This window comes from Dendronephthya gigantea, unplaced genomic scaffold (assembly GCF_004324835.1).
Source record: "Dendronephthya gigantea isolate DGI-Jeju-01 unplaced genomic scaffold, DenGig_1.0 1312, whole genome shotgun sequence".
Lineage (NCBI taxonomy): Eukaryota > Metazoa > Cnidaria > Anthozoa > Malacalcyonacea > Nephtheidae > Dendronephthya > Dendronephthya gigantea.
In genome coordinates this window covers 84,711-110,565 of record NW_021164319.1, presented here as the reverse complement: position 1 = coordinate 110,565, position 25,855 = coordinate 84,711, and the positions used below count along the sequence as shown (strand labels likewise).

Here is a 25,855-nt window from a genome sequence, read left to right as displayed (position 1 = left end):
CAGTATTAGTTTTATACACGCAAATATTAAACCACTGTATAACGTAATTACCAAACTTTTTAAACTTTAAGTTCGCCAATAAAACTACACATTTTTAACATTATTAACACTCGCGTAAAATTTGCATCTCAGTACTCAGGTTGAGATATCCAATTATATAACAGCTAATTATATATATTAATACTGCATTCGAGTACTCACTCATAGGTTGCCATATATAATTATTTATGTTCGTTTTTAGTCGCATTTCGCAAATCCAGCACGCTGATTACTAGGGGAGAAACACTTAATGTGGATAAATAACGGCAAATTCCTTCAGGATTTATGTTAGGATTGATCGAATTTTCAACTAAACAGGCAGAAGTAACATATTAAACAAGCACCGGTGGCTATGCAAAAAATGTTTAAACGTGAAAAAGCACCTAATTTATATAAAATTTCTCTTTGACTTTTCAATTGAGGCTCGAGCTATATATAGCTACATTGTGGTCATGCAAAATCTCGATCTTTGTTTATTATTTGTTTTAAAATAATTTTGCTTTTTTCCAAATGAATGTTCACGGTCATCAGTAGGATTTGTGTCCCGCTCCTCTACGTTCGGATTCGATTTGTGAAGACTGATGAAGAACAAACTCAGAATCTTATTGTGTTTGCATGGTGACAGTCGATAAGTAATTTAGCTTGTAGGTACACCACGTAAGTATTTAATAATGCAAAGCTATCGCGCCATTAACCCAGGTCTTCATCAGTGCAATAACCTGGTTACACATTTACACTGTTTATACACGTCACTTAATATCACGTTAGTCGTGATTTGTTAGCTCGCGCCATTCACTTACCAAAATTAATAATTATGAAAAACAAATAGTTCCAATACATAGTTCTAATAAATAGTTTTAGTATTTTCTTCCTCAATAGTACGTGGCGTGCTCTTTTCAATGTCTGCTAGCTAAATACTAACTAAATTACTGTACTTAATGAGAATCGTTGAAGATCTCGACATATGAAGCTAGGGCATCGCGTCGGATTCAATGATAGGGATTTGGAAAAATGTCTGGCGCCTATTCTCCAAAAAGGCAACTGGATGCAGACGATTTCTCACCAACGCACTCCAAAACTTATTCTGCAAGTAGTGGCTCTGCATTCAACGAAGGTGCATTTTAGAGACACGTGCAGACGCGCGTGGTTTCGGTTTATACTTCTAATATCCAATTTCATTTTTTTTTTGCGATCCGAATTCATATTTTAGCGTTTCCTGCAATCTGATTGGCTACGCGAGCGGTCCGTATGAGGGCGTACGGACCGCTCGAGATTCAAAAGCACAGAGCCAACGCTAAAAAATGAATTCGGAGCGCAAGAAAAAAATAAATATATTATTTACCAGTTTAGTATATATAGGGAAATATTTCTTTCGGTCTCAAAACGCTGTTTTTGAGACCTCGGGAAATATATTTCCCTATACAGACCTCCAATCTGGTAAATAACATATATATAACAGCTCCATAGATACTCCATAGATATTCGAATGTACTCACCCTCAGGGTGCGCCATATATATTTGTGTGCGTTATTTAGAGGCATTTCGCAAATCCTGCACGCTAAATTGAGGATCACGGGAAGGGGGATGAACTGCTAAACCTGGTGGTGAGCAATATGAATTTTTGTTACTTTAAGTTTAAACAGCATTTAAACGAAAGAGAGAAAAATACATGCAAAAGTTCTGAATGAAGATATAGTTTTAAAGCTAGACTATGATGTTCCAGTACAATTATGTTGCATTTAATAACTCGCCATATCGGGTGTGTGTTAATTTGTCATATTACAACTACAGATGGCTGATATGCCTGCCTCTTTTATAAAACCCAAAAGTCATTACTTTACCCATGACTCTGAATATATAATAGAGCGACACAAAGGATTAGCCCATTCATTGTACATACATGGCAGGGGGAACTGACACAATTTTATGTGGCAATACCTATATTGAGACTGTAAATAGCATTTACAAATGAAAGAGAGGGACATTAGGAATCACAGCTGCTAACTTGAGTGCTGTCGGTTGAGCATTGAGACATAAATAGTGTCAGTAGAGCTAAGAGGGTATAATCATACATTTTTCTATGCATCCACCAGTATTTTATCAATAATATCTTTCCTCAATATTTGTATATGATAAAATCATGTGCAATTTATATAATGCAACTGCATGGGTACTGCAATTAATGTTGGGGGTGAGAAAGTTTTATTTATGATATATCAAGCTCTTGGTACTTAATAAAGGTGGCATACTTTTGTTATCTTGAAAAGCATCAAAGGACATGAAAGTGATGGAACAAAAATAAAATTAAAGTAAACTACAGAAATTAATTCCAAAATGAATCAAAGTGTTTAGTAAAAGCAGATTCTATGCCCAAATATCAATTTCGTTATATATATATATATATATATATATATATATATATATATATATATATATATATATATATATATATATATATATATTGTCACTGCATTGATCATTACTCGTGCTCTAGGAGGGCACGAGTCTAGGTTTCGTCGTGTGTCGGTCGCGTTTTGGACCTCGATGACCCAGAATGCATTGCGCACTTCACCCAGTAATGTATGACGAAATGCAATTATTCGACAATACAAGCCACTTTTACAAACAATACGGCAAAATATATTGCACAGAAGACATTACTACGGTGCGCGATGTATATTACGAGATATAATTATCCGACAATACAAACCACATTTTACAAACAATACGAAGGATGCAAAATATATATGCACAGAAGACATTACTACGGTGCAACATTTAATGCATATTCCTTGGTGCGATGTATATTTTTAAATTCCTATATGAAAGCAAGATATATGATCGATGTTTTCGCAGTTTTAGACCTACAAATGCTTATAAATCACACTTATTAATACCTAAATGTTTGAACCGTCGACTGACATTACGCACAATACGAATCAATACTATTACAACTAGATTTTTGAAAGCTTTCGTCGGAACTAAAACACTGCAGTCTGCAGTCAATATATAATAGAAGCATTGACACAGTAATATGTCACGCCGTGAGGATTGTTTATAGGCTACCTATAATCGGCATTTGTGAATTGTGATAATAATGTAAATGTATTATTTTATACTTGTGTGATACATTTTTGTCGTGTAAGTCCTCCCAGGCCCAGGGTAACCACAAAGCCTTAACTTACGCTATAGGTTCCCACAACACGCCATGATTGTGTCCCTCAAGTAATGCTATTAAATCCCTAGAACACAATCCCTAGAGCACGAGTGTACGCCTAAGCCGGCGTCTTGTTATAAGCTATTCGTACTGGAACAGTACGCGGAGTGTGATTTGCTATTCGTACTGCATTCGAAATGTTTCTTTCAATTGTCGCAATAATAAAGGTTTTTATCGACTGTTGTAATCGTACCTTTATAAAGGGACAGTAAGCGATTGCAACAAACGTTATTTTCGTATCGGAAATCGATGTTTGAATCCTCGGCATACCGTACGGCGTACGGCCGAATTAAATGAGACTTGTAAAATTTTTCATATTTTTGTTTTTATTCGTGTGGGCACACGCGGGCGCGCGAGCGGGTAGTGTTAAGGCCGACACTAACTCGGTTTGTTTCACCAGAAGCTAGTAAAGTTTATCATGTCTTGAAGGTTACTTAACGATAGTATATTTTGAATGCTCTGGCGCCCATACCTTGCAAAATTTGCTTTTAGAATTCATTTTGTCTGCCACTGAAATCTGAAAATTCGCATCCGGTGTGCGTAATTCGGCCTTTATGGTCTCGCGCGCCCGCGTGTGCCCACACGAATAAAAACAAAAATATGAAAAATTTTACAAGTCTCATTTAATTCGGCCGTACGCCGTACGGTATGCCGAGGATTCAAACATCGATTTCCGATACGAAAATAACGTTTGTTGCAATCGCTTACTGTCCCTTTATAAAGGTACGATTACAAGAGTCGATAAAAACCTTTATTATTGCGACAATTGAAAGAAACATTTCGAATGCAGTCAGGGCCGTCCTCAGGATATTTTACAGGGGGGGTGTAAGGTAATCTAAACCGACTGATCCACGGACTTGTACCGATTACACTCTGGATGAAACTTTGTCAAGTTTATATTGGATCGGTCCATAGTGTCAATAGTATGTTTGTCTGCCGACTAAAATAGCAATTTTACCGACTAAACCTAAGAATAAACTTTCTGGGGGGGTGTGACACCCCCCTACACCCCCCCGTAGCTCCGGGCCTGAATGCAGTACGAATAGCAAATCACACTCGGCGTACTGTTCCAGTACGAATAGCCACTTTGATTATTTTAACATGCTGATGTATAAAATCTTAGATCATGTATGGCATATCATATATCTGTATAACTTCTTCGGAATATCTAGCAACATTTTGGTTCGCTATGCCTAAATTAATGTCAAGTAGTGTTTTTTATTTAAAAAAATCGAAAATTTGGGCCTCAAATTGTTATGCGCAGTGCGGACTTCACTTTCACTTAAACTTTGTATATTACATAACACAATATAAATTATATAATTATTTTGCTTGTATACTCTATAGATTTATGGTCTCATATGCATGCTAGCTAGTATATGTAGAAATATATGGTAGATATATGCATGTTTCTAAAGCTACTGACATGGCTATATATTAAGTTAAACAAACTTACCCGTTGAGGAGCTATTAGATTCAAGGCATAGCCTTTGTTGTTCGCTTTCGGTTTGATCTTTGCTTTCCTCCTAGTTCTACCGACTGTCTGATACTTCCTTATATCAGTTCGGGTTTTTTATCCTTAATGCTATTTGCCAACCCGTGAACTTCAACAACGGCCACGTAAAGATGATGTAAAGTCCGTTCTGCGCATTATTCTGCGAATAACAATGTTTGTTTACGTTGGTTATATAATCTTTACACGGCTATCTTTAAAATAGGGAATGTGGGAATGCGGGAAGCGGAATGGGGAAATAAGGGAATAGGGGAATAAGGGAATGGGGGAATAAGGGAATGCAGGAATGAGGGAATAAGGGAATGGGGGAATAAGGGAATACGGGAATGGGGGAACCGGTGAACGGTGAAACCGGTGAACGAGTGAGCGGGGAAACCGGGGAATAGGGGGATGGGGGGAACCAGGGAACAGGGTAAAGGTAGAACTATGGACTCATTGAGCAGCTAAACTAATAGTAACAGTCTTGATCCTGAAAGGAACAACTGTTAGTATATATTAGGCGTGTATATACAGTATTATGGCTCTCTGCATCTAGGATGCTACTAACAAATATATTTATATTGTTATTAATGCCAACCTGGCAAGTGTTAATTGGTATTGTGAAACTCAGGCACTCTTGCATTAGATTTTACTAAAGTGAAAAATCAAAATATACTTGCCTTTCAGTAAAAATTAAAACTATAAATAGGATAATGGTATGGTTGTGTACTGCTAGCTAGTGTGTTCATTTAGTTGGCATGCAAAACTTCAATCATTTCAATAGTGATATATGCAACAGCTAGAACATATGTTATTGATATGGGAAATCCGAATAACATTGCTCTAGAAACTGTTCTGTGTATATAATTTTCTCGCATGTTTGCATTTGCTTTCAACAAAATCTATAAAGAACCCACTGACCCTTAATTAACTAAGGACCGTCATCCTTTATTAGCGGGTTGAGGGCTGAAGAGAAAAGGGTAGGGTAACTGCATGAAAATGAAGTGTTATTAACAATATAAATCCTTTCATCATTAAAATCTGAGACCATATATATAGTCAACCTATTGGCTCTTTCCCAATCAGCATACAAAGCTTAAAATCTTATAAAATCTTTAATGAGTCTCAGTCATTCCTTGGTAGGAAGTCTCAGGCCTATAGCAAGTTATATGAAAACATTATATCAGAAAATATATAATCAAGACAAGTATATAATCAAGTACGGCATTTAGATATTTATTGTAGTACAGGAAGTATTTATGTACTCCAATAAATGTCGTAAAAGGGTAATATACATACATAGTATTCAGTGTTGCAATGTTTGCATGCCAATTTGAGGTTCATACAGCAGATATCTAGTTTTCTTATCAAGTATTTAATTACAATTACATTGCTTATTACATAATTACCAAGTTACTCACAAAGTGCACATTGTTGTTTCACTGTAACCAAAAATGTTTCTTTCAACAAAACATATTCATCATAATTATATGTTTCCCAAAAAGTTTGTTTTCTAAAATCAGTGGAGTAAAACACTCTAAATATACTACCAACTTTGAAAAGCTATAGAGTTAAATAGTATATAGGGAAAATACTTTCTGATATGAACACACTAGCATACAACAATACCATTATCTTATTTATAGTTTTAATTTTTACTGAAAGGCAAGTATATTTTGATTTTTCACTTTAGTAAAATCTAATACAAGAGTGCTTGAGTTTCACAATAACAATTCACATTTGCCAGCTAGGTTGGCATTAATAACAATAAATATATTTGAGAGAATACAGAGAGCCATAATACTGCATGTATACACGCCTAATATATACTAACAGTTGTTCCTTTCAGGCTCAAGACTGTTACTATTAGTTTAGCTGCTCAATGAGTCCATAGTTCTACCTTTACCCTGTTCCCTGTGGTAAAGACACATGCCAGGAAGACTAACTGCGACACGCAAGAAGATTTTCTTTTAATTTTAAGTATTTAAAGATTACATGTGGCACATTCCAATCATACAAGTACAATGGTTATACGCGATATTATAATATAAGTATGATATAACGAGCAATTTGATTGGCTACCGCGCGTGCATTGTGAGGCCATATTGCACGCTTCTGGCTTTTGAAGTTTTTGTTGCTAAGCAACATCTTAAATAACATGTAAAGAGAATTTCATTATTGATGAAATGAATAAATTTTGTTTTTGCCCTATAATTTCTTCTTATATTATAAAAGAATTAAAAAAGCTCGTCGCGTGCCTTTATGGTGTAATAATGCACTCGGGGAAATGTTGGAAGAATACTCGAGAAGCTTGTAAAACACTCGGCTACGCCTCGTGTACTCGGCACGCGACTCGTTTTTTAATTCTTAAATAAAGTTCACTTAAATCAACTATAAATCAACTAATAAAACAAATAGTATACGAGAAGTTCACGAACTTATAAACTATAGCGTTGGTATACCTGATGGGTGAATCACCTCACGCTCGAACCAATTTCCTTCAAATATTCAATCTCTCTAGAGGTGCGTCTACCTCAGCCTAACTTTCTCCTTTCTTCTCTCAAGTTACAAATGACGCGCGGTTACTATAGGCAACTCTTAGTTAATTTTTACTAACACAACAATGATAATTATTTAAATGTTCATATTAATTAATCGATATAGTGATAAACGTCAAATGTTCAAAACACCCTGGTTCCCCCCATCCCCCTGTTACCCTATTCCCCGGTTCCCCCGATCACTCGTTCACCGGTTCCCCCATTCCCTTATTGCCCCATTCCTGCGTTCCCTTATCCCCCATTCCTTTATTCCCTTATTCCCTTATTCCCCCATTCCCTTATTCCCCCACTCCATTATTCCCCCATTACCTTATTCCCCCATTCCCTTATTCCTCCATTTCCGCATTCCCCCATTCCCGCATTCCCCTATTCCCGCGTTTCCTTATTCCCGCATTCCCCCATTCCTGCATTCCCCCATTCCCCATTCCCTATTATTAAGATAGCCATCTTTACATGACGTATGGGTCGTTATAATTTTCTTATTTTCTTCTGGCTCGACCGGCTGTGATCTGTGATTAATATGCTTATTTTATATTATATTTTGAAGAAAATATCATTATATTTTGAAGAAAATATTATTATATTTTGAAGAAAATATAAAGCGAAGCTTGTAAATAAACCGGCCGTTATTTAAAACTTTATATATTTGTAATTGTAGGACAAGCGAGAAGGTAGGGGTTGTAGCGACGAAAAATAGCCTCGCCATCTGATCTCGTGTCCTCATTCAACAAATAAATTCTTGGAGCATTCCTTTCAGCATAATATTGCCTTTTTCTAGCAGCCTTATGATAAGATAAGTTATCTTCGTCACTCGCAATTCGAGCCTCTTCGCCTTGCGACATAAAATAAAATAATTGTGCTCCCGAACTGCCGTTTGTAAATTGTATTAGAAGAAGGCTCTATTTAGATCATTTGAAACCTCCAGTAAGTAGTCTTTGAACTGTGTTGCGAAACACATGAAACTGACCACGTTAGCATTGCTGCACGTCCGCATCGAGGTCAAATTGGTGCATATCATACTTACCAAGCTAAGACATGAAAATGACTAGAATAACAAATCGACGTGTTGGTATGAATGTGAGTGATTTTATTAGTTCGTTCAGAGAACACGGCAAAAATTTTGAGCAATATATTTTTAAATTTGGCGGACTGCAGAAATTTCCAAGGTAAAAGATTCGGTTACGAAAACGTTTCTAAACAGCTGTTCTATCCATCTAGAGGTCGGCAAACAGTGCTCCAAGTCTGTGGCTCTCACATTACGCAGTGATATATTTTCACTAACTTTTTATTTTAAAGGAAAACCAGTCGAAATTCGAAGGCCATTATGTATGGAATAAAAATTAATGCAAATTAGCGTACAAGCGACTTGCCTTTAACAATGTAATGTATTCCAATTTGTTTTGATTTTTTATTGGCCTATTTTTATCCCCATTTTGCCACCATACAAAGCATGTATTCTCCGGTATTTATTTTCATACTAACTCTTCTGACGAAGGCCTTGAGGTGGAAACGTCGAGAAATGTTTTGTCTATTTTAGGCAGTTGTTATACCACATTTGATGCTAATTTGTTTGAAGACGCTGCCACGCTGCTCCCTGGTTATATTGGAACGTAACGACATCAAAAGGTTGTATAAAAAGATTCTTATATTTCAATAGCTCGGACACATTACGGAACAAATCTTAGAGACTTTAAAAATTTCAATTGAAACCGCCAGTGTTAATATGTTAATTATCAAATATGTTATCAAATATGTTATCATGGAGAAAGGCGAATTGACAAGGAATCGTCGCGAGACTGACGAGGCTACGGAAACGAAAGTGATGTTTGCAAGAGGCGGACCCCTTTGTCCTGTTTCATCGTTTGAGAAATATGTATGTCATTTGGATCCAAATGACGAGTTATTCTTTCAACAACCAAACAGAATAATTATAGTCACAGATCAAGCGACGGTGTTTGGTATGACAGTATGATTATTGGTCAATGTACACTAGCCATTACGGTTCCTGTCTAGCTTCCTGCCAGACTAATAAAATCCTCTCTCCTCCGCAGAGGCTTCGAATACAAATGCGCTAGTCAGATTTTTAAAGATGACCTCTGCTGCTGAAATTAGAAACGCGGGCGAGGGTTAGGGAGAGAGAAAATTGAGGAAGCCTCTGCCAGATTTGCTTTCCAGCATGGCGTCAAACCGGGGGATTGTATCTTGCAAATGTGGAAATAACTCTGCTACTTTCTATGCAATAGATTTTTCTCTGCGAGTCATACTTGATCAATGCATTAGGCATTATTTGAGGATATTTTGAGTTTATTTGACCCAAGCACGAAGTCCAGAAAATTCGCAGAAGCTGCATGGCTAAAATATAATATATATGCAGCGTCGTATTGCGGTTTGTGATCAGTGAAATACTTTTCGTAATTTCTCTTAAAATACGAATTATATATCTTCTCTTGTGAATGTCATTCTTTATATGGATATATTTGATTGTATTATTGAACTTTTGATTGGAAAGCGCTCGCTATTTACTCAAGAAAATTTACTCAAGAAATTTATAACCCATATGTAAGTCCTGTCATGAGCAACAACAGACCTATATGTAATAATTATTAAGATTACCTGAAGTATTTTTCTTTGATCATGATTAGATACAAGAAATCTTTCTCGAGACCTTTCCTAGAGTAGTGCTACCAAGATTTAATGAATATACGCTGTCGCATGTTCAATTTGTAGTGCAATGATATCGTGATTATAGCTATATATATCGACCCGAATTATATTCAGGAATGTTTAGAAGCATAAAGATTGCTAATAGCAACAGCAATTAGGGAGGTAAAGCTTCATCAATTTTCAATGTGGAAATTTTTGGAGGCGGGCACCATTTTTTTACAAACGAATAAAAAAAATGTTATTATGATGATGGATTTCACTTGTTTTGTTTGTAAATAGGCTAGATCCGACATACTGAAATTCTTGTGATTTTAGTGATAGCATTTTGGCAGCTGCGAAGCCAACTACAATGAATCACCCACGATCTTTATCGCGCCTTCGTGACGCAGACACGCTCGAATTAAGATAATTACCTAAAATGCAATTTCTATGTAACTAGTTGCCATTCCAAAATCAGCATGAAACTAACGAAACTGAAAGAACATAATATGCATAACTTTAAACTATACAGTTGACCAATGAAAGTGAAACGGATCTTGATTTACTTATTAAATGAAGATTTTTACCCATATACCATTTGTGCTCAAATTTTACTGGCATCGCCAGGGTAGCTACGCTTCAAAACGCGTTATGTAAGTTGAATAGGGTTTGTTAAATGCATAATTGATGGACGTTTCCACATGCAGACGAGCTCATTAAAGCTATCGGCTATCAGTAATATATAAAATATAACCTTAAGTTTGTTTATTAGTTTGCGCTAATAAATAATAATATTATGTTGAATGCCAAAGAATATTAAAATCCTATTAATATTGATACGCATTTAATTTAGTTTCATGTTATAGAAGTCACGCAAAAAAAAGTTTAGACCAGTTGTAATTATCGACAAAAAATTATTGGAATTTAAATCATGCATGCAGGAAACCACGTCTCACGACACATTTAGCTGCGAAAAATCTCGCCTTTGTGAGACTTTATTTCACTTATAAATGTACATTTGGACTTGGTAAAAGTTATGATAATGCCTTAAAAATCTCTCACAAAGTGCGCCATAGTGCATAATATTTTGGTCTAAACTCGGCACTTTCTATCGTGTCATATATGACAATCTTCAAGTATGCAGGTGCAATTGAAGTGGCGATTTTGAAAGCAACTTGAAATTACAAGTCTCGTGAAGCGCTGCTAACGCGCAATCCATCAGTACAGTTACGTACGCTTCAGGCGATTTTTTTTTTCATGAGTATGTTCACAATGTGCATCCGCAATAGAGCTAACCAGCGCGAGGCTGTATGAACATCTACGTGTAGAGGAACGTTGCAATTATGAACCTGCATGGAAATAAGCCGGAAATGGTACTTGAATGGTATAAATATTATATTATAACAAAATTCTTCCAGTTTCCTAAAGAAGTGTCTAAAAAATGCGGCATAAATTTTTAATTAACTTTCGTAAACATCCGTTTAAGGTGGCTTCCTACAGTTTTAATTATATAGCGTACAATTGTGTTCAAAAGACGATTATTTTGTCATCTTCCAAAGTATGATCATAAAACTCAGCCAGATAATTGCTTCCTTGTAACATGCACATTTCACGCACTTCGAGATTACAGGAACGTTTGTGAAATTTCAATTTTATCGAAGGAAGCATAAAAAATATGCATTTATCTTTAAGCATTTTAAGCATTTGACGTCAGAAAAATCAGGATTTGAATTTTCTCGCGCGACCAGTCGACAATCCCACGAAGGCCCGCGCGTGTTTATCACAACGTTTTGACGCAAAATATTTCGGTTCGAATTTGAAATTGCTGTTGGAGGATTATATTTGCTCAAATAAACAAGGAAAACATTGCTGAATGCGTAAATATTTCAAAAATTGTTGTAGCCAGCCCTTCATTTAGCTAGTTGCAAGGAAAGAATACAAATGTTATGATTTAGAATTATTTTTAGATTTAATTGTCAATTGCCCTGATATGCATGATATAACAGAAACTCTTCAATTTTTGTCGTTCGGAAAAATTTCGTCAGACCATTTCAACGGCTGCAAGAAAGACCAGTGTATCGATTATCTCCATCACCAAGATAGATTTAAGACAATATTATTCGAAATTTCGCCGATTTAAAGATGTGTCGTTTATGGCTCGTTTGCACCTCGCACGCTATGGAAGAATATGATCAAACAGAGCACGAATAATTTACTTTCGTGAACACATTGCACATGCTAATATAAGCTCTAACAGTCTAATATGTACAAAAGCTTTTAATATAAGTGCGAATTCCAAAGTGTTACACAAAGACAAAGTGAAAGTTATGTCCATATGTTAACATAATATTATGCGGTTTTTTCACATTTTTGAACTTATGTAGGTACTTTTTAAAGTGCGATGTGCTTCTGAATGTCGAAAAACATTTAGGTTCACAACGCTTCTAAACTTTTAAAGCACGGGGGTTGTCTCAATATCCGCGTTTTAGCTGCAAGACGTCTCAACGTGCAGTTATAACCCTGCCAGCGTGATACTTGCAACATACTGTGAGTTTTTGTCATTTTCCCGGAAGAAAAAAATAGCACTTGCAAAGTGATTGACTTAATTAAGACAACTTGACATTATTTAAATAATATTTTGAACCTTTCGGCTATTAAAAGCTGTGGGTCAAAAATACAAAATATCTAGGGAAAACTATACTCGCATTGGAAGGAAAGGCAGACACAGTTGAATTGAGAGGCAAATTGATACAAAAGTCCAGTTAATTGTGCCGAGAGATTTTATAGCAAATATCTAATCTCGCGTAAGTCCTGTCAGGAACGACAACTGACTTATATATCATATTAAGAGTACCTAATGTATTTTTCTTTGAATAGATACAAGAAATCTTTCTCGAGACCTTTCCAAGAGTAGTGCTACCAAGATTTAATAAATATACGCTGTCGCATGTTCAATTTGAAGGGCAATGATTATCGTCCTTATAGCTATATACATATAACTCCGAATTATCTTCAGGAATGCTTTTGCAAAAAGATTGTTAATAGCAACAGCAATTAGGGAGGTAAAGCATCATCAATTTTCAATGTGAAATTTTTGTTGCCATGCATTATGAAATCAAATGTCATTATGATGATGCATTTCACTTGTTTTGTTAATCTTTAAACAGCCTAGATCTGTTTTTACTGAAATTCTTGGGATTTAAGTTACAGCATTTTGGCGGCTGCGAAGCCAACTACAGTGAATCATCCACAGTCTTTATTTTATCGCGCCTTCGTGACCAAGAGACGCTCTAAGATAATTACTCAAAATGCAATTACTATGTATGTAGCCAGTTGCCATTCCAAAATCAGCATGAAACTAAAAAAACTCTGTTACGAATTGTTATTTTCCTGAAAGAACATAATATGCAGAACTTTAAACCATATAGTTGCATGACCGATGAAAGTAAAACCGATCTTAATTTACTTATTAAATTTTTATTATTATTATTAGATTTTTATCTATATACATGTAGGCCATTTGTACTCAAATTTTACTGGCGTCGCCAGGGCATCTCTACATTTCAGAACGAGATATGTAAGTTGAATAGGGTTTGTGAAAATGTATGATTGATAGAAAGCCGTACGGCGTTTTGACACACAAGCTCATTAAAGCTATCGGCTATCAGTAATGTATAAAGTATAACCTTAAGTTTGTTTATCAGTTTGCGAAAATAAATAATAACATTATGTTGAATGCCAAAGAATATTAAAATCCTATTAATATTAATACGCATTAAATTTAGTTTAATGTTATAGAAATCACGCAAAAATGTTTTAAATATTTATCGACAAAAAATTAAAGTATTTAAATCATGCATGCAGGAAACCACGTCTCACGACATACTTAGCTCCAAAAAATCTCACTTGGTGAGACTTTATTTCACTTATATATAATTGGACATTTCGACTAATATATCTCACAAGCGCCATAGTACACTATATTTTGGTCTAAACTCAGCACTTTCAATAGTGTCATATATATGATGACCTCCTAGCAAACAGGTGCTATTAAAGTGGCGATTTAGAAAGCAACTTGAAATTACTAGTCTCGTGAATTGCTGCTAACGCGTAATCCATCAGTATATAGTCAACGCACCTTTAGGCATTTTTTTTTAATGAGCATGTTCACAATGTGCATCCGCAATAGAGCTAACAAGCGCAAGGCTGTATATGTGCTTTAATTCTGTCTGTGTAAAAGGCTGTATAAAATTTTATCGATAATCACCGATAGGTACAGTACTTTTTATGCAAAATATTTGTATTGGTTCCATACTAGGTGTATAAGTAACTGTAACGCCAATGTTATTTTAATATTCTAATTGCCATAAAGACAATTTTGTTTTTAGGTTCTAAAACAATTTACGATCATATAATTGTGAGATCGCCGACATAAATATTATTGAATGTGTAAATATTTCGAAAATTCTTGTAGGCCCTTCATTTAGCTAGTTGCTATATGAATTATAACTATATTTAGATTTGATTGTCAACTGCCTGGATATGACATAACAGAAATTCTTTAATTTTTGTCGTTTAGAACATTTTCGTGAGACTATTTCAACGGCTGCATGCAATAAAGACTAGTGTATCGATTGTCTTTGTGACCAAGATAGATTTAACACAATTATTCAAAAATTAATGCAATCATCATGTAATTGTCATTCCAAAACCAGCATGAGACTTATAAGTACTAAGAACTTATGTTATTTTCCTGGAAGAACACTTCCAGAACCTGGAAATACTCAACCATTGAAAGTGAAACTAATCTTGGTTTATTTTTTAATTTCATATTCTAATAAGCCACAAAAAACCGAGACAAGGAAAAAAATTCAGAGATTATTAGCTTTAATGCCAACTGGATAAAAGCCCGGTTTCGCGCCTGTAACAAAATCGAACTCCTCGGCTTGGTTCATTGTTGGTGCTTGTATCCTCTGAAAGAACTAAAATCACTACTAAGTACGGCTTACAGTTTACAGTACGTGATGTAGTCAGACTGACAATTTAGTACTGCTGCGCTAATACTTTAAGGCCGTGTGTTTTAGGATACCTAAAAGGTCAAAATGTAGTGGGAGGACTGGGACGGACTCTTACCCAAATCACAGTCCTCTCTCTACATTCAACCTTTTGTTTATCCTAAAAAAAATTTCCCAATATTCTATTGTTTATTGACTTTAAATCAACTAATTTTTAAAGAAATGAATACTGCCGGATAATTTTTAATCTCTTTCCCAGGCTTTTCACGTACTGCAAGTGCCAAAAGCTCTGGGAAAATCAATTTCAACTGCGGTCTGGGTAAACAGTTACGGTTGTCGTTACGTGTCTAGTTTTAGCGATTCTGTACAAATCTGAAAAAAAACTGCTTGTCCTATGCGGCTATATATGCCTTTACATATTTACGACATAAACTTAAGGAAATAAAATAAAGTCAGAGGCGATCATTTCATATGTGCATCGATTATATTATATTACCAATCAGATCGCAGTTGGCATTTATTTCGGAGAACATTTGGAACACGCAGTACGCGAAAAAAAAACTGGGAACAAGTTTTTCTTTAACTTTAACTTTCATATAGGACGAAAACATAAATAAACTACGACGCTGGCACTAGCTTTTTATTTAGGATTAATCTACTTGTCTTCTCCGCCTGCAGGGAATGTTTGGACTAATCTGAAATGTCGAGAAACGACACTACAACATGAACGATTTTAAGGTTTAAAAAACAATTTACACGGAACTATAACTGTGCTGTTTTTGATCTCATGCATTGCTTTATTCTCATCTCCGAGACGGTTCGGGGCACCGTGCGAGGGTACTAATTCCGCTCGGATATTTACACCCGCGATGTGCAAAGGCGAAATAAAAGTTGTCCGCCATTATGCAATGGACCTCACGCCATGGACGGTCTTCTACGCTATGCGCATGCGCCAGTGTCAACTACTAAGCTCTTGATTGGTCGAGACAAATATTTGTATTTTTAAACCCACATAACTGTCATTTCGCAAAATTTTGAAGAAACTCATAAATTTAGATTTTCATAAAATTAATATGGAATATAATTATAGATAATTTAATTACCTTAGAGGGAAACTCGAATGTGATCAGGAATTTTTACAGTTTAACAAAAAAAACAAGACTAAATTTCCGACCGAATTCACCGTGTATAATGAAGTCGGAAGATTTTACACTTGAATTTGAAAATAAGACCCGGCACAGGTATAAAAAGTCATTATTTTGTGGTAAACACAACTTTAGTATTCTCAAACGTATTTCACTACAAATCTGAATGTGTTATGTCATACATAAGGAACTGCAGACGATCGAGTAGGGTTCCTAATTTCTCCTGAGCAATCGGTTTTCCCAAAAATTCCCATGGATCATAGTGAGCCTAATTTATCAGTGAAAACCGAGACATAGGGAAACAATTCCTAACTAGAAATACATGCATGCAGAAACCCCTCGCCACGGTTAAACAAAATTAGTTAAGCATAGGGATGGTGACATGATAGTTGCAAAATTTTGTGTGGGTTGGGGTGTTTGGAGGGTACTTGGTATCTTGGTATTGTTCGTATGTGAGAAGAGAAGTATGGAAAGATATTTCTGGAAGCGGAAGCACTGTAGTCGTAGCAACTCGCAACCACATCGTAACGGCCGTATATTTTCAAAGAATCAAAGTTTACCCTCATATTCTTGTGAAAAAAATAGCAAAAATACGACAAGATTCCAACCATTTTCTGGAAGTTAAGATACTCATCTATAGTCAGTGTTATGGTAAATTATTTTAATCAATAATTACTATGAAATTTAACATCAGACGTCTCATACGACTTCCGAAGTTTTATGTTTACACCTCGACTGGTTTTTGCACAAGAATATTTTGAAAAAACGGAGTTTATAAAGTAAATTATAATGTCGTCTATCAAATTCAACACACACACTTAGCCTACATTATAATCTACCACCCCAAACTTTGTCCAAACTAGATTTGTTAATGTCTAAACTAGATGCAAGCCGATTGCTGCATGTTAAAGTCGATACTTCTAATTGTGGAATTGAATACTTCAAATCTAGGAAATTATAATTATATGCATTTTTATAGAGGTTGCATGAAAGTGTCTTATTTTCGAGTGGAATTATACACAATGGCAAGAGCATTGCACCGGCATCGCAAAAGTTCGACTCCTGCATGAGGACCTATAGTTGACTCACTTTTCCATCAACTGTTCTTGGCTTGAATTTAAAATGTGTATAATTCCACTCGAAATTAAGACCGAAATTAAAATCTCTCCTTACGTAAGAACCATAATTCCTTGTAATGTTTCCCCGTTATGTGTGCTTCAAACGGTCTCAGGTCGAAAGCTGATATTTTCGCGTGCAGCTGGTCTTTCTCGTGCTCATTTAACGATTTTATTGTGATGCATGCTGAATATTTCACAGGCCCAAGAAGCATGGTGTGCAGGATCTCGACTGGTGTTTTACTAGTAAAATAAAAAATATTACCGCCCGTTCATGTTTATATACAGCGCACGTCTTGTCATTCATGAGAAAGCGAGATAAGAAAACTTTCCACAACTTTTTAATCCAAACTAAAAAAACTGTTCAAGATTACATTTCTTACTCACTTAATTGTTCCCGCTAAAAGACTTCAAGGTGTCAAAAGCACCTCCATTTTCTGTAATACCGTGTTCGGATCTTTTTTCTTCTTCTGCGTTTCAGATTTAAATTTAGATAGATTACAATAATTAATGATCACTCGGTGATTTTGAAAGCATTTTGTATATAATATCCCCTTTTTCAGCTTTTATGCATGGTGCGCGCAAAGTCTGCAATTCAGATCAGCGAAATGCTCGTTACAAATAGCTTATGGTCTGACATCACTATTTGTAGGACATCCCGCCGCACACTCGAAAAGTTTCGTCATCAAGCTGCGAGCGTACTAATTCGGCTAGGAGATTAGGAATTATACCCGGAACCCGGGTGAACATAGCGGAATCCAAAGTTGTCCAAAGATGTCATGGTCGGTAAAATAGCGTGTGAAGTTTTTTCTTTGTCTCTCAAGATTGTGTACTGTTTTAATCCTTTGAAACTTCGATTTTAAACCACTACTTAATTGCTGCCATGTTACAATGCAGGAAAATTGAACGGACAATGTTTATGTACACTAGCTTTATGGACTTTATGGTTATTTTTGTATCGAATGATGGAAACATTATTGGCTATAATATATTCGGTAAATTATAATAAGACTGATTTGACTTTGGGTCATTTCATAATATAAGTTTAGATCAGGTTAGCTCAGGAAATTGTGTACTTGGTTTGAAATAGCGAGGGGTTGCTGCATGCATGTATTTCTACTAGTATTATACTGCCGCAATATTCATAGCTGTCAGTACTCAAGTGCACAATTTTCGAATAATTGTCACAAGCTCATTCTTGTGGAACTACGACCACCTTGAATGCGATCGATAGTTTATACTTGATTCCCACGGGTATATAGCAGAACATCCTTTCTCAACACATGAATAAAAAATAATTTAATTTAGAAAATAAATGTGGAAATCAGCTTTAACATAAAAACGAGGTTTCAGGGCCAACTATAAAAATCTTTAATCCATTCCGTTAAACTTGAGCTGACAACAGTGTAGGTGTAACATTAGTTATTAGTGCTGTAAAAATGTTTTAAGAATGCATGCAGTTTTTATGGTTGCATGAGTAACTAGAATTAAGCTTAGCCCGAGCCCTCGGTTTGCTTACATTAGTTCTATAACCTGGGGGGAACCCTCAAAGCAGGGTTGAAACTAAAATCTACTTGTAACAGGATGGTGTAAATAGATAAAAATTACCTGAATTTTATAGTGCTCATTAAATGGTTATGCATGACCTAGAACCGGTTGTATAAAAACGTCGTTAACTTTAACTATGATTATCGCCATTCACTGTAAATTAAATCCCTGTTAAATCCCTAACTATAATCCCCGAGCCGGCGCGGAGCGCCGTGCGAGGGTACTAATTCCGCTCGGAGATTAGGAGTTACACCCGGAACCCGGTAGAACATAGCCGAATCCAAAGTTGTCCAAATAGAGAGCTTTAGATTTGACTACGGCTCCCGCTACCGCTACGTGAACGACTGCGAAAAGACTGGGTCCTATAAACTTCGTAGCCGTAGTCGTTGTCAAGCGCGTAGTTGTTAAGATGGCTGCAACTACGAGTACGAGTACTGCATTCGTGATTTTTTTGTGCTGGTAGTCGTATTTTTAGTTGGATCCATTTTAACAACATCGACATGTATTGCAATAAAACGCTTTTAGAAGCAGCTGCATTTTTATTTACGCAAAAGTATATATCCGCACAAGAATTTCTTGTCATACACGAAGCAACCAAGCAAACCTCGCCGGAATTTCCGTACTGGCAATACGATAACATCAATGTCCAGCTACAGCAAATGAATGACGACGAGTGCCTAGCCGAGTTCAGAGTTAACAAATCAGAATTGGACGCCTTAGCCGAAGCATTGATGATTCCCGAACAATTTCGCTGCTCTAATGGCACGGTGGCTTCTGGAATTGAAGGTTTATGCATCCTATTGCGACGTTTTGCATACCCATGTAGATTTGGTGATATTGTACATCGGTTTGGAAGATCAGTACCAGAGTTAAGTCTAATAACGTCTGAGGTTGTTGATTTTATCTACCAAACACACGGATATTTGTTGAGAACATTGAATCAGCCGTGGCTTGCACCTCAATGTCTGGAAGAATTCGCAGATGCTATTCATCAGCACGGAGCAGCATTACCCAACTGTTGGGGTTTCGTTGATGGCACCGTCAGAGCAATCGCTCGCCCTTGTCAGCACCAGCGACACGTTTATAACGGCCACAAACGAGTCCATGCAATTAAATTTCAATCCGTAGTTGCTCCAAATGGACTTATTGCTAACCTTTACGGGCCAGTAGGTGGGTATATGTTTCTGTTTTGCAGTATAACAAATTATAATTAGGTAAACAAACATGTGTGTATATACATTTGTGTATATACTTTGCAGGACTATATATTTTATATAAATACCAGGGTTACAGGCTCATGAAGAGCTTCTTCAATCAGCTTTCATGTAACCACTGTGGCACTTGTTTAAATTAATATGGGGATGGATTAACCCCCTTTAATTAAGTTCTCTATGTTACCACTGGACATTTTGTTTATGTAGAAGGGAAAAGGCATGATGCAGCCATGCTAAGGATGTCTGGCGTGTTGCAGTCACTTGAGGAACACTGCAACACAGAAACAGGTGAACCATTATGCATATACGGTGATCCTGCATACCCTCTGAGAAGACACCTTCAGTCACCATACCGACATGGCAATTTAGGTAATGAGGAGCAGGAATTTAATAGGTCTATGAGTTCTGTTCGGGTTGCTGTCGAATGGGTTTTTGGGGATATTACATCTTACTTCGCATTCCTGAATTTCAAACATAGTCTGAAGATTGGTTTAAGTCATGTTGGAAAGATTTATGTAGTGTGTGCCTTGCTGAGAAATGCCCTTACATGTTTACATGGTTCCACGACTACATATTTTTTTGGTCTTGCCCCACCGACTCTTCAGGAATATTTTCAAACAAACAATTTTGATGTGGAATAATTACAATTAATTAACATTTGTACATTTGAAAAATATTTAAATTATTCTTAAAACAATATGTAAATAATATAACTGCACTTGACAACAAAAATATTCATGTCCTTGTCAATCATTGCTTTTATACTTATAGGGTGTGAAGCAAAAATATCTTATTTAAGAGCTTGATTTTGATTTGTGGCATTGAGGAAAGCTCAAAATTTCCCAACTCATTTATTCCTTTTTAAAAAGTGCAAAACCTCAAATTTGTGTTCGGGATATGAATAATTTTGTTATCAAGTGTGTAAAAATTGGTATTAAATAATAATTTCCTATTCATAAATTGATATTTACACTGTACATATTATTAACATATAAATATTCTGGTTGTAATATAAAAAGTTGTTGCCATGCAAATGTTAAATAAAAGGAAAATTTACTTTTTAATGGTTTTTACCAATTCAGTCATTGCATTGACAATTGCCATAGTCATGGCTTGTTGTTGCACTTGAAACTGCTGCTGTTGTTCCAACAGACTTTGCTGGAACTGCTGTTGCATTGCTAACTGCTGCTCTTTTAGACTCATATCCTTTTCTCGCATTTCTCCTTTCAGCTTCCTCTCTTCTTTGGTTGCCTTTATAGACTCCTTTAGCACTTCTATCATTTCCCCACTCCTTTTCCGTTTTCCATTTGGCATCTCCCCAACTACATTCTCACTATTCAACCTCTTCCTCGTCTCACCAAACCTCTCGACCGCACGCTTCCTCATCTTTTCAGCTGTTTCCTTTTCCCGCAATTCCTTCTGTTTTTCTTGCTCACTTTCTGCTTCGCACTCTTCCATCCTCTCCATGATATCTAGCAATGCTTTGTCCTTCTCTGTATAGTCAACATCCACACCACTAGCTCTCTTCTCAACCGCTTCTTTCTTCTTAAATGCATCCATCATCCGACTAAACCGCTCCCTCACCGATCTTTGGCTGACCTTCATGCCAAATTCTTCCAAATGTTCGGCAATTGAAGTCCACGCAGATCCCCTTTCCTTCGAGCCGAAACGATACTTGTATGGCTCAAAAGTAGCACTTCCCCCAACAAATATCTGTCATGGTATTCGCGCCAAACAAAGACACCCTTTTTCCCCGTCTCATTTGTGTTTTCGCTTTCCATCTAAAAAGACAATAAGTTAAATTTATGTATAAAATATATGTCTGTTTAAATGGTAAATAAGTATACAAACAATACAATAAAAATGGTTTGTTTTAATAAAAAAATTCAAACTGTATTTTATAAAAATAAACGCTTGATATATGAACACGGTCTTCGTAGCATTTTGCTTTTAAAATATTAAGAAATTTTGACATTAGTTGAAGCCGTCGATTCGGTTGAAGATTTATATCAAGAAAAACAGCACAACCATAAACGTAGACACGAAGAAGTGGACACATCTTGACGAAAATTTTATAAACAAAATGTAAACAAAGTTGTACTCAGACTTTACCGACAGGGGGCCCTTCCACTTCCGGTTCATAAGAAAATATTCTGCATAATAATAAGAGATATAGCCACTTAGCTATAACGCCTTACCTTTTAAAATTCCTTCACGGCTTCACCACGTAGTCGAAACTACCAAGTTTTTAAAAAATGTCGTACTAGACGAGGCGACGGCTACAAAGTTTTCGCGCAAACCCTACTAGCGATAGCTGACCGTGGCGTGATTGGCGCGCAAATGACGAATCTCGTAGCCGTAGCGGGAGCCGTAGTCAAATCTAAAGCTCTCTAATTCTTTGTCATGGACGGTCGACGTTGGGTGGTTTTGTTAGATATGCGCATGCGCGAAATTTTGAACGAGTAAACACTGGTAACCAGTATCATCCTGATTGGCCAAGACAAAATGTTTATATTTAAAATACAGCGTCAGCGATTTAACTGTCTTTTTAAAAAGCCATTTAAAAACTTTTTACAAAAAAAATCTACTGTGCTTAAGACAAGCAAATTTTTCGTTAAAATCAATGTCCAATTTGGAAACCGAGATGCAGAAGGAAGCAGGTTATCACGAGGAAATGCTGGCAAAAAGAAGGGTTAATCATAAGGCCAAGATGGATAAAGAAACGGCAGAGGAAAAGCAGCATAGGTTAGCAAAGCGAAGAGATGCGTACAAAAAAATGGTCAGGGTAAGTACATGCGATGAAAGAGGAAAGAAAAGAGATAAAAGACGTGAAGAATCTCATCAGCAGACGTCGGAAGAGAAAGGACGTTCTTTGGCAAAGCGAAGGGCTTCTCATAAGCGTAGAATTGAAGCGAGCTCCAGCAAGGTACTCGAGAGACGAAGGGAAAATGCACGACTACTTTTGCAACAAGAAACGTCAGAAGAAAAGGAGAATCGCTTGGCGAAGCGTAGGGCTGCTTATAAACGGAGAAAAGAAGCAAGTACAAGTGAAGAAAGTGAGATGCAAAGGGAAGAAAATAGAGCTAACGCAAGAGAGAGAAGGCGACGTGAAAGTGTCCAAAAGCGAGCAGAAAGGCTTGAAAATGTGAGGAAACGAGCGAAAAGATCCTATGAGACAAGGTCAATACCACAGCAGGTACAGTCAGAAAACGATCAGGTAAGACTGTGTGATGAGAATGGTACAAATGATGATGCTATAAGTAGTTCAGACCAATATTTGCATGAAGGTGGTTGGCAAAATGTTGACAACCCCTTGCATGAGCAGGAGTTTGTTCAGAATGAAATGCACAGTTTTCATTTAGATCAAGAGCATTTAGAGCATCGGCAGTGTACAATTTGTAAAGAGACTTGGCCGACAAAGCAAAACTTGGCAGCAGATCCCTTCGTTTGTTACCGGTGTCAAAGAGACAAGAAATCACCAAAGAATTTCAGTACTGGCAATGACATGGACCCAGGTACTGTTCCAGAGCAATTGAGAGGTTTGACACAGGTAGAGGAAATGCTGATTTCAAGGGTTTGCCCCATCATGCAAGTCTACAGAAAACATGGTGGGCAAAGGGGCTACAAAGGTCATGTGCTAAACTTACCACAGGATATTCAAAGTTTTTTGAATAGGTTGCCTGCACAAGTGGCTGACTTGCCTGTTATGATTGTGCGAAGGCAGGGTGCTGATGAAACACATAAAGATTTTACAGTTCGTCGACACAAGGTGTTTGAAGCTATATCGTGGTTGAAAACAAACAATCCATTTTTCAAAGATATTGAGATTGACAGGGATATTATCCAACGTCTACCTGAAAATGGTGTCCCTGAAGAGCTAAGGTATATTATTGATGACAATGAACTACCAGTTCATGTTGAAAATGAGGGCCCCCCACAAGAACCTGTAATGAGTGCTAATGCAACAGTTGAAGAATTAGTTTTAGGAAATGGCAGTACATCATTTATTCCTATGCGGCAAAGACAAAGAAAGGATGGTGCAGCTATTCAAGATGCAGTGAATGAGGTTGACCCTTTAGACTGGCCCTCAACTGAAGGTAATGCTGTTAATGAGTTTAAAACAGATGGTTTGGCAAGCATGGCATTTCCCACACTATTTCCCCATGGGAAAGGTGACCCAACAAACAGAGTCAGGCAGCATGAGGTAAGTTTGGCAGAGGCATTCAAACACCTGATGAAGTTTGCAGAGAGGCTGCCAAATGGTAAGTTTGAATGGAGGTTTGCCTCACATCCCCGGTTCCCATACTGGGCGTTGAATATGAAGCAGAGACATCAGTTGTTGTCACAAGCTAACATTTACTTCCGGCAACATCCAGCGGATGCAAACATGACTATGGAGGAGCTGAAAACAATGGTAAACTCTATGGGTGCAAATCAAATGGTAAATCGTTTGCAACGTTATGTTTCAAAAATTCAGGGTACAAATCAGTATTGGTATCAGAGACTGCAAGAACTGTTAGCCCTGATTGAACAAAAAGGTTGCCCTACCTTTTTCTTTACCTTTAGTGCAGCTGACAGCCATTGGCCAGACTTGCAAAGACTATTGCAAAGTAACGAGGGGGCATCAAGAACAGAAAGAGCACAAGCAGTGATAGACAATCCACACCTGACAGATTGGTTTTTCATGCAAAGGCTACAGAAGTTCATCAAACATTGGCTTCAAGGTGTCTTGGATGCTGAATGGTTTTGGTATAGGTTTGAATATCAGGCCAGAGGAAGTATACATGCTCATGGATGTGCTAAATTAAAGAACGATCCAGATATTCGATTATTACGTAAACGTGCATGCCAAGCAGTGCTTGAGAAAGAGAAAGAAAATGAAATGTCCCCTGACGATTTCAGGGCCTTTTTTAAGAAATTTCGAGTGGGTGGGCCATTGGCAAAAAAGGGCTTCCCCACTAGCGGAAAGAAGTAGGAATGTCGATCATGGCCGAAAGCTAGGGGGCACCTGGGAGATTTTTGAAATCAGTATAGTCAAGAAACGCCATTTCCTATATTCTGAGCCTTCAAATTTATTCTAAAAACTGTATTTGTATCTCAGATAAAAATATGGAAAACGCACAAAAAATACAAAGTTAACTTACGTCTTACCAAAAATAAGGGAGTAATGGAGTGTATATTTGACAGTTTAGTGTATTTTCCAGTCTGAAGAAGATTTTCTTTTAACTGTATAATCTCTGTACACTCAAATATCCATGTATATTTGTAAAGGTAAAGATGCATTTGAAATATTGTACATTACAACAGAAAAATGATTGATCATTGATGAATCTATTTGTCTATTTAAGCCATTTTCGTGCTCGACTGTCTCGACAAATAACATTCGTCGAATTACATTCAACAAAGGTTGGGTTACAGAATACAAGAATGCTAATAGTAATACACTGTCGCAGAGCTAAATTATTCAATATTCTTCATTTTTTGTTAATATCTTTTAAAAAGGGGATTTTCACTGGGGGGGCCAAAATAGTGAACTGGGGGGGCCAACATTGAGGGTGGGGGGGCCTTGGCCCCCCCAGTATATATGTTAAAAAAGGCCCTGGACGATTTTGAATTCTCTTGCCAGGAAATTGTCAGAGAGGGTGAAGATGCGGAGAGAAAGCTAATTAGGTAAGGTTTGTATGTATATCTTAAGTATTATAAATGATTTACACTCACCACATAAATACGCAAATTGTGTCCACGGTATAAGCTGCATGTGCATTATTAGAAATTCTTTGTATGTGCTGTAGAAATCTTAAAAAACATTTTCCCCAGACTTTTAGTTTTAGCCTACTATTGCTACAATGTTGCAAATTTTGCTAAATAC

The 25,855-nt window shown here is 36.7% G+C and overlaps 3 protein-coding genes across 5 annotated transcripts in view; 2 read left to right on the top strand and 1 right to left on the bottom strand.

Moving 5' to 3' along the window:
* The window catches only part of LOC114545136 (tetratricopeptide repeat protein 28-like), a 33,866-nt gene extending 8,033 nt beyond the window's left edge, over nucleotides 1-25,833 (bottom strand). The window contains exons 1-3 of one of the 3 annotated variants that reach the window (XR_003690846.1): nucleotides 25,705-25,833; nucleotides 24,535-24,785; nucleotides 3,904-4,911 (exon numbers count right to left, since the gene is read on the bottom strand). The gene's annotated coding sequence lies outside the window, so the exon portion shown is untranslated. Of the gene's footprint in view, nucleotides 1-3,903; nucleotides 4,912-24,534; nucleotides 24,786-25,704 lie in introns of those variants that run through there. The other 2 variants (XM_028563481.1, XM_028563482.1) reach the window with 2 other exon arrangements.
* LOC114545137 lies at nucleotides 19,074-20,627 on the top strand. The gene is made up of 2 exons (XM_028563483.1): nucleotides 19,074-19,942; nucleotides 20,194-20,627. Exons 1-2 carry the CDS (start codon nucleotides 19,273-19,275, stop codon nucleotides 20,625-20,627), a joined length of 1,104 nt encoding a protein of 367 aa, XP_028419284.1. The 5' UTR covers nucleotides 19,074-19,272.
* LOC114545138 lies at nucleotides 23,322-24,653 on the top strand. The gene is made up of 2 exons (XM_028563484.1): nucleotides 23,322-24,248; nucleotides 24,569-24,653. The coding sequence occupies exons 1-2, from the start codon at nucleotides 23,330-23,332 to the stop codon at nucleotides 24,598-24,600; spliced, it is 951 nt and encodes a 316-aa protein (XP_028419285.1). The 5' UTR covers nucleotides 23,322-23,329; the 3' UTR covers nucleotides 24,601-24,653.
* Nucleotides 25,834-25,855: the final 22 nt, after the last annotated feature.